Source organism: Xenopus tropicalis, chromosome 1, assembly GCF_000004195.4.
Source record: "Xenopus tropicalis strain Nigerian chromosome 1, UCB_Xtro_10.0, whole genome shotgun sequence".
Taxonomy (NCBI): domain Eukaryota; kingdom Metazoa; phylum Chordata; class Amphibia; order Anura; family Pipidae; genus Xenopus; species Xenopus tropicalis.
Window position 1 is genome coordinate 155,050,571 of NC_030677.2, and position 12,647 is coordinate 155,063,217.

At 41.7% G+C, this 12,647-nt stretch overlaps 1 protein-coding gene across 8 annotated transcripts in view; it reads right to left on the bottom strand.

Annotated features, from left to right (window-relative positions):
- arvcf (ARVCF, delta catenin family member) overlaps positions 1 to 12,647 on the bottom strand; it is a 309,335-nt gene that overhangs the window by 124,142 nt on the left and 172,546 nt on the right. For 6 of the 8 annotated variants that reach the window (XM_031892415.1, XM_012969413.2, XM_031892416.1 and 3 more), the window contains exon 5: positions 6,809 to 7,053. The exons of the other annotated variants lie outside the window; for them this stretch is intronic. In XM_031892415.1, coding sequence (XP_031748275.1) covers positions 6,809 to 7,024 — 216 coding nt within the window. In that variant the 5' untranslated portion in view covers positions 7,025 to 7,053. The remainder of the gene's footprint in view (positions 1 to 6,808; positions 7,054 to 12,647) is intronic. 8 annotated transcript variants of the gene reach the window in all.

Sequence of the window (12,647 nt, forward strand, 5' to 3'; positions counted from 1 at the left end):
ATATTGAAATCAGTATTATCTAGATCAGGGGTCCCCAACCTTTTTGACCCGTGAGCAACATTTAAATATAAAATAAGTTGGGGAGTAGAACAAGCATGAAAAAGGTCTCTGGGGGTAACCAAAATAAGCTGTAATTGGCTATTTTGTACCCCCTATGTCAGTGCTGTCCAACTTCTACGGTGCCGAGGGCCGGAATTTCTCTAGCATACATGGTGGAGGGCCGCTAATTGAAGCCAGTTTTGACCACTCCCCTTTTTGAAACCACACCCACTTCAAACCACACCTATTTTATCACAATGGTGGTAGCACAGCAAAATCCCAAATGCTTGGTCCTTACTGTGGGGATATCAACCATCATTCATATGTGAAAGAATTATGTCATATTAAGATATACCCTTAAATTCCATATGCCTCCTCCTCCCCTGTGGATAGCAGAGCAACCCCCAGTACATAATTACACACCTTAGGGACCATTTAATGGCTATTTCCAACTGCTAACAAACTCCCACAACAAACCCCTGCCAGGTTCACCTCCCACAAGCAGCATAGGGCAAGCAGAGTATGGCACACACAGGCAGCACTCTGCCTGTCCTATGCTGTGTGTGCCATGCTCTGCCTTCCCTATGCTGCCTCTGTGTGCAATACTCTGCCTGCCCTACCCTGCCTGTGTGTGCCATACTCTGCCTGCCCTACCCTGACTGTGTGTGCCATACTCTGCCTGCCCTACCCTGACTGTGTGTGCCATACTCTGCCTGCCCTACCCTTCCTGTGTGTGCCATACCCTCCCTGACCTATGCTGCCCGTGTGTGCCATACTCTACCTGCCCTATGCTGGCTGTATGTGCCATACTCTGCCTACAGTACCTATGTCTGAGGTGTGAAGAAGTGAACAATGGGAGTGATTACAGCCTGAGCCTGAGGTGTGTGGCCCCCCACCTGTCTGGCTGCTTTGATGGCTTACCTTTGAGCAAGCATTAAATGGTATCAGTACTGTGATTAACTGCCCCCCCTGCATGGTTCTCACCTCAGATTCAGGCTGTAGTCCCTCTGTATTGTTTAAAAATGTAATCCCCTGTGTTTTTCACACCTTTTAATCTCTGTATTGTCCACCCCGGACAATACAGAGATTAAAAGGTGTGAAAAACACAGGGGATTACATTTTTAAACAATACAGAGGGACTACAGCCTGAATCTGAGGTGAGAACCATGCAGGGGGGGCAGTTAATCACAGTACTGATACCATTTAATGCTTGCTCAAAGGTAAGCCATCAAAGCAGCCAGACAGGTGGGGGGCCACACAGAGGGGGGTCGTGGGCCGCCAGTTGGACAGCACTGCCCTATGTGGATTGGCAGACTACAGGAGGCTCTGTATGGTAGTACTCATGGTCTTTATGCCTCCAAGTTAGAAATTCAGAAATGAACACCAGTTTTGGGCCACTGGGAGCAACATCAAAAGGGGAGCCACTGGTTGGGGATCAGTAATCTAGATGGATATATTATGTGTGTATATGTATATATATATATATATATATATATATATATTGTGGTAGAATGGCCCAACAAAGGAGAGAAAAGGTGAGTTTTCCCTTCAAGTTCTCCATAGTGGGAGATGTAATCTCTAAGGGAGAGGATTATAAACCGAGAAGGGTTGCTCTGTTTAAAAGGTTGTGCTGTCTGGCCCTGGAAGCCATAGGGTTCTGGATAGAACAAGCGGATCAGGCGATCCATTCCAGCAGTCCAGCTCGCCTATTGGAGCATACCTTTTCCACAGGACAGCCTTCCTGTGGAAAGTATTTAATGCTATAGAAAGGTGTGAGACACTCTCTCAGAGCAGGGCACAGAGCAGGAAGGACACCTCTCTGTGTTAGGACTCCCAGAGGGGCTGGGGGTGCTGCCTGCCACTGCCAGAAGCAGAGGGAGCCCAGACTTGAGAAAGCTGCCAAGAGACTGAGGATCTAAGGAGCTGAAAGGAAAGCCAGGAGGCTGAGCTAATCCCCCAGAAGTGTTGTGAGTACAGGGGTGACCCCAACATTTGTGTTTTCCCACTGGTAGTCCACAAGGGGCCCAGGTTAGTGAGGGAACTAATATAATGTGTGAAGGTAGCGCCCAGAGGGCAGGATTTATTTTTATGATTTGTTTTGTATGCTGCAATGGGCACCCCTGTGTAAATAAACTGCCTTAAAGCCAAGAAAGTGTCTGTCCTGGATCCTGCTAGTTTACAATATATATATATATATAGGAACAGGTCAAAGCAGGCACTCACGTATAATGAAGTAATAATTTGCCTGGGTGCAGTATAAAGTGAGCATACAAAATTAGAAAGAATATGCCGCACACTCAGGTCTTAGATGCAAAAAACAAAAAAAATTTTTTATTTGGATCAAGGACTGACGTTTCGGCCACACAAGCAGCCTTTCTCAAAGTGCAGATGTGGCAATCAAACCCCCCTGATAAACCCAGCTGTGGCAAGGCTTGATGACATCATAGAGTGGGCGTGTCCAAACACCAGACACTGTACAGACACAATTTGAATAAAACAAATACAAAGGAAACCATAAAAAATGAGTAGAAAGTGCAAGAGAAGTGAATCACCCTGTGTAAAAGGAGTGGGAAATCCCAGTGAAATAAATAAAATGCAACAAGTGTGCAAAGAAAGGAAGAAAGGGCGCTGGAATCACTGTGAGGCTGAACTGCAACTCCCAGTACCCGCTCTAATTAGAAGAACGCCGTGGTAATTTGTATATGTTTGTCCATACTGTTAGGTAATACGCTCATACACATAGGTAGGCTGGCGGCTTGGGGCACAAGGAAGCGATAAGAGCACCGTAAGCACAATATTGTGCTGCAGAGGGTGGCAATGTATCAAGAACGGGAACCATGTAGTTCACATAGCGCTCCTCAGAGCGTCTAAGTATACTTATACCTCGGCATATAGCGGAGTGTACTGACATGAGTGTCATAATTGGCGCTGTGAGACAGTGCTCATTAGCGGTTTGTTGAGGTGCCTGCGGCTAGCTTCGTGCATGACCAGGAGTCCGATGTTGGGGGACCCTGTTGTCAATGCGACGCAGCAGCAGATACCGACAGGCAAGGCGCGTGTATATACTGTATATATATAAAAGAGAGTCCACACGACAGCACCACACTCCAAAGATTGCTACCATGTAGCTGCCCCTGTGCACGGAATACCATGGTTGTACATGCAATTATAATACACTAATATTTATTTGAACCACAAGACCCTTGGTGCTGGTTGTGTTTGATTCGGTATATATATACATACATATTTGGTAAAGATTTAAACCCATTTTCTCCACTAAAGTGAATGCTATTTGGGATGCGAAGCATTGTGTGACAGATTCTACTAAGGTCTGCTCCATCTACAAGCTGTATAAATCCGTGCTGCAACTTTACATAAGCTACAGGTAGAGATAAAGCTTTTAAGATTGAGTTTTCCATGCATTAAGTCTTAATATAGTACTAATAAAGTGCTAGCATTTCATCACCTTGTAGAGAGTGAAAGTGACCGCCATTAGACTGCATAGTGTCTATAGAACTTCATCTGTCTGACAGATCAGCTGAATCTTAAAATATCTAAATCATTTTTCTATTAAGTCTCTAAAATCACATGGACTGTATTACTTCTCCTTAAGTTTGCAATGCCAAGTAGTAAAATGGGGAGGGTAACACTGGACTAATGTTGGGAGGCTCCACAGCTTTTATTGGGCTAAGAGGAGAGGGCCAGAAAACACAGAAAGCAGTTGAGGGAAACATAAAAGCTAAACCAGAAATAAGCAGTTTTCAGAAATATAACTGTATGTTAGATTGCATTTATTCTAATAACACATAATTAATGAAAGCGTAAGTATCTACATTATGTTAATATACTGAGTGGATATATGTGACCTAAGTGTTTGTATAAAATGCACTCATAATTTCCTGGGAATGAAGCAAACTAAAGACAGTTAACTGCCATTGTTATTCTTCTATTATTATTTTCATTTAATGTAAAGGGAATCTTGCAAACTAAATAAGGTTTAATCAGCTTAAAATAATTGAATTTAATTTGATCTTTCTGTGCTACCAAGCAGAAGAGCTACAATAACCCTTTTAGATTTTTCACAGATGGAACGATTAGGATTTTCATTAAAATAATAATTCATCAAATATTAAATGAGTTTCTTTGGAAATGGCTGGCTAAATCTCTTACTAAATGCGGTTTTCTAATGGTTTAGTGACTGGGGGAGGAGTTTTAAACACCAGCAATTCTATCAATGTAGTTGTTTCTGGCAAACTAGAGGGCCTTAGTAATTCCTTTTATTCCTTTGGGAAATTGACCCTTGCTACTAATTTGTCAAAATCCAGTCTTATAAGCTGGCACCGACACTACATTGCCAACAGTATCTGGGCAACTTGTGGAGAAATAGGTAGAAAACAGGCACAGGAACACAGATAAACTCTGCTGTAAAGTATTATATGCGCAACATGTTTCAGGCACAGACTGCACTTTATTAAAGCATCAAAGGGCAGTCTGTGCCGGTAACATGCTGTGCCTTCTTCCTACCTATTTCTTTACAAGCTGAACACGCTGTGGACAGTGGCGTGAGAGCAGGTTGCTGCACAAATCTTTGTGGGATGTAGGAATTTGTTATTTTTGTGTCTCTTTGTATCTGAACACGTGCCTGTCCAACATCTCATCATTCCAAACCAAACAATTTATATAATATCTTTCCTATCTACAACTTCTGGACCCAGGTAGTCGACTCTTTGATCAACAATCTAGAGTTCCCTAGAGTGACTACACCCACTACTTCTGCCTCTGCCATCAGCACTTCTAATGTCATGGGTACCTTTGCGTTCCCGATCTCGATAAAGTTCACTGGAAATATGTACTTGATCTAAACCCCACTGATTTGATCTTCTTGCTCTCTGCAATTATAACTTTGATAAGATTGCTGGGATTGTTTGGTTGTTAAACAGTAGTCTTTACAAAACAGTCCATCTTTACAAGAAAAAAAAAACTATGTTTGCATACTTTTGGCCATATAGTGTATGTGGCCACTTTTAGATGTGTCCACTACGGCTGATGTCCCAGAGAGCGTGTTAGTCACCCGCAATAGATCTCTGCTATCACAGGCGACTAACTGCTCCAAAATGCACGGCCACAAAAATAGACAATACTCATCATTTACTGATAATTGTCTCTGCGAGGGTACTAAGTAGCTTCATGTGTCTTTGCCCTTAAAATGACGGGCCTGCTCCCTTTATAGTTGCACCCTTACTTTTAACATCTTTACATTTCAGTAATGTAAACAGGTACTTTGTGTTGCCACTTGGGGACTTTTAAGGTTTAAATAGTCATCTGAGGGCACATGCAGCCTGAGAACAGCGTTACACTGGAATTTGTTGTCTTATGATGTAGAGACAGTGTTGTCAGTAGTAACATCCCAGTGATTACTCATTTTTAATAAATACCCTACATACCTTGCAAACAATTATGACATAGTCTGAACATACCTCTGACACAATACTCATAGTATTAGTTAAATTTTTGCAAAAAAATGTTACATATTGACAAAAGAATTTTCTTTATTTGGTGTAAAATATGCATGGAATGGAATGTCAAGCCTATGCCCTAGGGCTGTTACAGTACTGCAAACCCAATTCTCAGTCAGCCATTAGATTTTGGAGGGTGATGGGAATACTGGTGGGCCACAGGCTAGACATCCCTGTTCTATGCCAACAGACTTTCCATTTATTCCATTGCTAATAATGAAGATATAACTCATTGACTATTTTCCTAAAGTGCTCTGTTACCTTGAAGACACATGTAGTTGCTCAGTTTGGTATATGTTGTCGAATCTGGATAGTGTTAGTAACCATTGTAAGGATATATGTAAGCATGCACTTTAGTAGAATCTCCATTCCCAGAGAGCAGTACATCTCATATTCTGGCCCATTCATAAGCAAGAACATTAGGACAACACAAAGCATGCTTTGAACGTTCCCCATCTGGTGAATAATGATTCCCATGAATAGCAAGAATGAAAAAGATGGATATGTGGACCAGGTCAGACACTGGAGGCAGTAGGTGGTCTATTCTCTATACCTGAATTGGCTAATATAGCTATATTCTATGATACATATTTGTGCTTCTGTAGGAATTACTATAGTCACTTCCCCTTGAAAATCATGTCATGACTTTCAAAAGCAAATATTTGAAGTTAGTAATAATTTACATTGTACATGGCAGAATAAATAAATATGCGGTATGTTCTTGTACTGGCAGGTAATACACTGCATAACTAAGCATTCCGATTTGTTGCAGACTACTCCTAACTCTGCAAGCTGTGTAAAAATATGTGAATTATGCAATTTAAATTCCAGTTACAGTCATATATAATGTGTAAACACCAAATATTATCTTAATTTTTACATTTTAACCGCTGTTGATACCATCTCCCACTCAACTTTTGTTATGATTTACGATTTTACATCAAAATAATATAAATATTAAACTCCTACCTATTCATTATTTTGTATTTAAGATGTTTCAAAATCACACACCCCTGAGTTTTATATTTTCATTCCACCCTCTTCACCTAGCTACTCTAAACAATAATATAAGTGCAGAATGCAAAACTCGATTAGTTTGAGATGAGGCTACAATTTTTTTTTTGTATTACAGGGGAAATATGACCACCCTACCCCCACTTGTTTAGTGCAAATACAGGTTTGTGTTTGGACATGGGATGAGACATTCAGGGACGGGACGGCATGATTACAGGTACCATGAAGCAGGCTGTTACCTGCAGTACTAGTTGTTGCCACGCTGTGGCTAGTGGTTGGCCATTACCAATGTTGCACATGCTCATTCTTTCAGAGGGTACGTTGGCTCGCTCGAGTTGGAGTGAGACATTGCGGCGTTCCTCCTCCAAAGCACGGGTCAACCTCTCAAAGCGAGCTTCTTGCTCTTTTACAGAGGCCAGAATACTGGCGGCAGACCTTATGTCATAGTCATCCATTGCTGCAGTGAAAGATGTCTTCCTGGTAACTGACATGTAAATAAGAAGGTTTAGGAAAAGTGCCTACTGACAGGCTTGAAAAAATAAATCAGAATAGCAGTCAAGTGAGTGAAATGGGTTTGGCGTGATTCATGATTTCTCTCCTTCAGTTTATAAAGGCACAAGGGGGCCCAAGCTCAATGGGATGTGGAAATTATTATTAAAAACAAATATCACTAGAAAAAAAAATTAAATTTTGGCACAAAAAGGATGAAGAAGAATGAATGAACAAGATATTAAGGCTTTAAGGAAACCACAACTAAGCTTCAATGTGACATTAAATTTTCATGCATATTTCAACATCATTTTCTTTGTGCAAATATCAATGTAAAGTTAGGGAACATAAAGATAATGGGGTTTTTGGAAGCAAAGCCTGTTCTTTCCTGATCTCATCAGAATGACAGTAAGGTAAACGCTCATTCTCTACAATAAAAGCCCAATGCTACAGGCTATTTGATCTGCAAGTGGCAACTTGTCAGAAATCTGGGCAACATTAATGCAAAGCTTATGGGGCACAACTATCATAAAGGGGCAGTATACAACCCTTTTCAACATGTGTTCTGTGAATAGGCTTGGGCTGAACATACTCTTTTCCAACTGTTTTTAGTCACAAAAAAATTATTGAGCTAAACAGAACAAATAGAAAAATGTTCTTGTGAAGTAGATAATTAGAATAACCCAACCTGCATAATGAACGGTTTACTAATCAGTCACAACGAAGGGTGAAGGGAAGGGTGCTGTTAAGTTAAGTATCTACCTTGTAAAAAACAAATATGGAGTAGCTTTAATTTCCCTGTTTGCCCTGTTTATCTAAAAAAAAAAAAAAAAAATCATAGATTTTTTTGTGATTATAAAAAGCCCTATCCACTCAACTCATATTGAAGAGGGGGTAACACTGCTCCTTTAAGGTAAAGGTACTTCATCTAGAGATGTATTTCTTTTCTTTTTTTTTTACAGCAACTGTGGTTTGGCATACATATTAGTATGGGCAAATGGTGGCCCTGCAGCTATTGTAGGACTACAACTCCAGCACCTCCCCTCCCCATCAAACATACACACAGCCTTTGGCTGTTGGAGGGATTATGGGCATTGTAGTTCCTCAACATTTCAAGAGTCTTAAACTGGTTATGCATAAGGTATAGTTGAGGGTTGATGCTTCCAAATGTTGTTGAATTGCAGAGCCAGAGAGACGGCGGATGCTGAGAGCTGTAGTTTAGTAACAACTGCAAAGCTGCAGGTTAACACACACAGGGTATTTTGCCTTATGGTGGCCATTAATGAGCTGATTTTTTACTTTAAAATGACCGATTCCAGAACGATCTGATAATATCGTTAACTTCAGGCCTGCACCGAAATTTTGCTCCCTTATGGAGCAATGGGGACCTCTCCCCACTGCTCCGTATGCAAGTTTAAATGGATGCTGTCGCAAATGCGCATGTACGCATGGGGAGTGTGATGGCTTGGTTTTAGCGCATGAGCGCAGGGGGGGTGGTCAGCTGGTTAACTTATCGTATAGTTGAGGGTGTACGAACGATCATCGGGCCACCATAATCGGGCCAATATTATCGAGCAAAAAATTGATCGGCTGGGTTTAAAAATTTTTGTTGTTCAGCAATAAAATTTGCCAGTTGGTGTGAGTGCCGGACATTTGTCATTGAACGATCCCTGCGCATGTCATGATTGCCAGCGGAAGCCAATGAACATATACTGAAGTACACAAATGTTCTTTGTGGAACCTTAATTTGCTTATTGCAGGGTTCGCTCCTATGTGAACACTACATATTACATAACCTTTAATAAAACATGTTTTTTGGATAGTGCGGCAAGTTGCAACCATTTCCAAAATGCTGACAAAACTCCCCAGAACTACTGGTAGAGTAGGGCATGGCACACACAGGGGCATGGGGCAGGCAGGAGTATGGCACACACAGAGCGTAGGGCAGACAGGGGTATATGCTGCTTCCGCACAATATCAGATCGTACGTAGATGTATGATCTTTCTGTATTTTACGTCAGCAATACGATATCTTTTCAAATAATTGTTGTCCGTGGATGGCATATTGTATGGTAAACCGATCGTCAAACGATCGTGTACAGATTAGATCGTTCATTGCAGAACGAGTGAAATCGGCTTGTGTATGGCCACCTTTAGGCCCCTCTCTATTCCTAAAGACACTGCTGTTCTGTGGTACAGTTTCTTAGAAAGCAACCTTACTATAATGAATGGAAAAAAAAATCAGTATTTCCTGTTAATCCAGCTGGAATCTTGAGCCGAGGCCTAAATACATGCAAAAAGGCACAGCAGATAGAATCTGGGTATTTGCATGCATGGTATTTACAGGGTATGTTGAAACCTATGTGGACACGCCCTGCAGTCACGCAAATGAATGCTGTCTATAAACAGGAATAAAAGACAGTTGAGTTCTTTATCTGACACAAGCACTGTAGGAATTGTGGGATTCTCCTTCTGTGTGAAAGATTATTTTGTGTGCAATAATCTGCAAATATAAGCACACAAGATATGTATGTAGTACCTTAACTATATCTATGTTATTATATTTAACTAAGGACACTTGTAAATATAAATTTTATGAACATATAGCATCCACCCCCCCATTTGCACACAACATCTGCTTGCCAACAACACATAAAACATGATTAAACATGTGAGACTGTGGACTGGAAAGCACCGTACTTATCTGGGAACTTTCAGGCTTGGGCTTTGACCAGAATCTTAGTGCCTCAGTATTTGAGGGTGTAAATTTAATTTCACCATGTTCCAAGCTGATTTACAGCTCCTTAGGATTGGTTTCATTGTTCTGCATTTGCACAGAAACAATTCCACAATCATTATAAGGACTATGAGACAAGGTGCAACTTATGCCAATCCACACTCACCAGCACACCCTGGCCTTTCCACACATGTAGAAACAATTAGAAGTATTATCTTTTTTATAACCGTGACAAGTTGCTCCGTGGGTCATTGCCCCAACCTATTCAAAACTGGACAGATCATTCTAAATAGTGAATTGGTTATTAATTCAGGTGCTTGGTGCACAGTGAACCATGAAGCATCTAAATGAATTGCTAATTACTCATGTCAATGTCTTATGTCTCTGTTCACATCTGTCTGGTTTTTGAGGGGCATCAACCTTGTTTTAATTATAATAATGTAACCAAATTATTACAAACGGTGTTATATCATTATTTACTAACACAGATTCTAAAGGTGGCCATACACTGGATTATTTCAGCTGCCGATATTGGTCCTTTAGATTGATTTGGCAGCTTATCTGTCTGTGTATGGGCACCACCAACGGGCCTCCCCAACCAATATCTGGCCTGAAATTGGGAAGGTTTGATTTTTCCATCGGAATGGGCAGGGCCGGAACTAGGGGTAGGCAGAAGAGGCAGCTGCCTAGGGCGCAACGATTGGGGGGCGCCAGACAGGAGCCTCTCCTGCCTACCCCTAGTGCTACTTTGTCATTGCCTCCGCCGCTTGTCATTAGCGGCGGAGCCAATGACCGATCTAACCTCACCGCCCCCTGCACCTCCTTCTGTGCTTTGGCGATGCGCCGTTCAGGGGGGCGGGGAGGTGGGCGGAGTTGGCTGACCGTCCCTGGGAATGGGGACCGCATTGGCTCATTGATGTGGTCCCAGATCCACCGATACCTAAGCCTGCATTTTAATTAGCCTGATATCGCCAATGTGTAGGTGGGCATATCGAGAGATCGGTAGAAGATCTACTCGATTGGTGACCTAGACAAATGAGGGGATCTTACAGTGTATGGCCACCTTTAATTGCAGTTAACCTAAGGAAATTCATATAAACTGCATTTCTCTGCCAGCAGAAAAGCACTGGCAAAAAAATGGCAATATGGCCCACTTCTGTATAGTAATAGGAGTGAAAGGGATCTGTCTGTACACTTCTGCCTGAAAATCCCTGTGTGCACAGTGATGAGTGGCTTCATTCTATTAATGCCTGTCTCTACATACAGGCCATATTTGTGTGACCAATATGTGCAGTCTAAGTTTCTAAGTTTACCGAATAATTCAGCCAGAATGGCGCAAATAAATTTGACTGCAAACAGTTGTTATAAGTAAGGGCGAAGACAGACGGAGGATTAGTTGCCACGATTTTTAAAATCCGGTCGTGGAGACTAATCACCATGCTGAAAAGTCGTGGCGACTTAATGATCAAAACTAATTGTTAATTGGTTGCTATGGATAACGGCATTAGTGCAGTTTAGAACCAATGTTAGTAAATTAGAATAAACCATGGAGCCTATGTTAGTTAGTTAGAACCAATGAGGCTCAGGAGGCAACAAACTGAAGTAATTACCCTTTATCTAAAATGCTCATTTACTTTTATTAAACTACTGCTTACCTGTCTGTATAATTTAGCCATGTATATGAAACATTAAACAGATCAATAAAAAGGGAGTAAAGGCTTTAAATTGGAGCAATACAACACAGACCAAGTTGCTGGGCAAGCAAAAATACCCAGGAAACTCTCATCAGCTCACTGCCAGCTCTTCTGGTGGGGAGGATCCTGGTATGGCAACAGCTGTTATGCCAAATGTCACCTTTTCTTAAAGTAAAGGTTCATATTTTTAAAAGTTCAGGGCAACTGAATTAGAAAGGTCCCAGGTAGGGCTGTGTTTGTGCACACCAAAGAAAGCAGTATGAAGAGGGTGGAGAGTAAAAATGCACACAGTTAAAATAAGTAAAAAGAAGTGCATGGTGTTTGCTTTTAATAAAAAGTATCATTCATTCACCATCTATTTATAGCAAAATCTGGCATATATACAGAGCACTGACATACTGTTACATTTCTGCTTTGTCAGCACCTGTCAGTCTGTCATTGGATGTGCTAACTACACTAATGTATTCTTTAGAATTGCTCTAGATAGTGCAGAAATGCTTTCACTGCAGTATCCTGCACCCTACAAAGCTGTAGCCTTTAAAATGTACTATGCACTACAGTTGGGCTTCGGCTAATGCCACACATGGGGGCACGAACGTCCGAAAAGCGTCTGAATGTGTTTTTTTCGTAGCGTTACGACTTGTGTGAATTATCGCGATTTTTTCGTAGCCGTCACGCTGAGTACGAACGTTTCGGACTCATTCAAGCTTCGTTATCGTGACTTTCCTTTGGCCAGGTTGGAGCTGCAGAGTGTCATTGAGTCCTATGGGAGACTTTCCTTGGGCCAGGTTGGAGCTGCAGAGTGCCATTGAGCCCTATGGGAGACTTTCCTTGGGCCAGGTTGGAGCTGCAGAGTGCCATTGAGTCCTATGGGAGGCTTCCAAAATCAAGTCTGAAAGGTTTGCCTGCCGTTTACGAGCGCTCAATACAAAAAAGTCGCGACAATATACGAGCAAATCGTGACGGCTACGAAAAAAGTCGCAACAACTCGCGCAAGTCGTAACGGCTACGAAAAAGTTGCGACAATTTACGGAAAAGTCTTAACGGCGACGAAAAAAATCGTGAAAAATACGAAAAAGTCGCAAAATGTTCGTTTCCAATCCGAATTTTTCCCATTCGGCTTGGACTCGTGGATTAGTAAATGTGCCCCATAGTGTA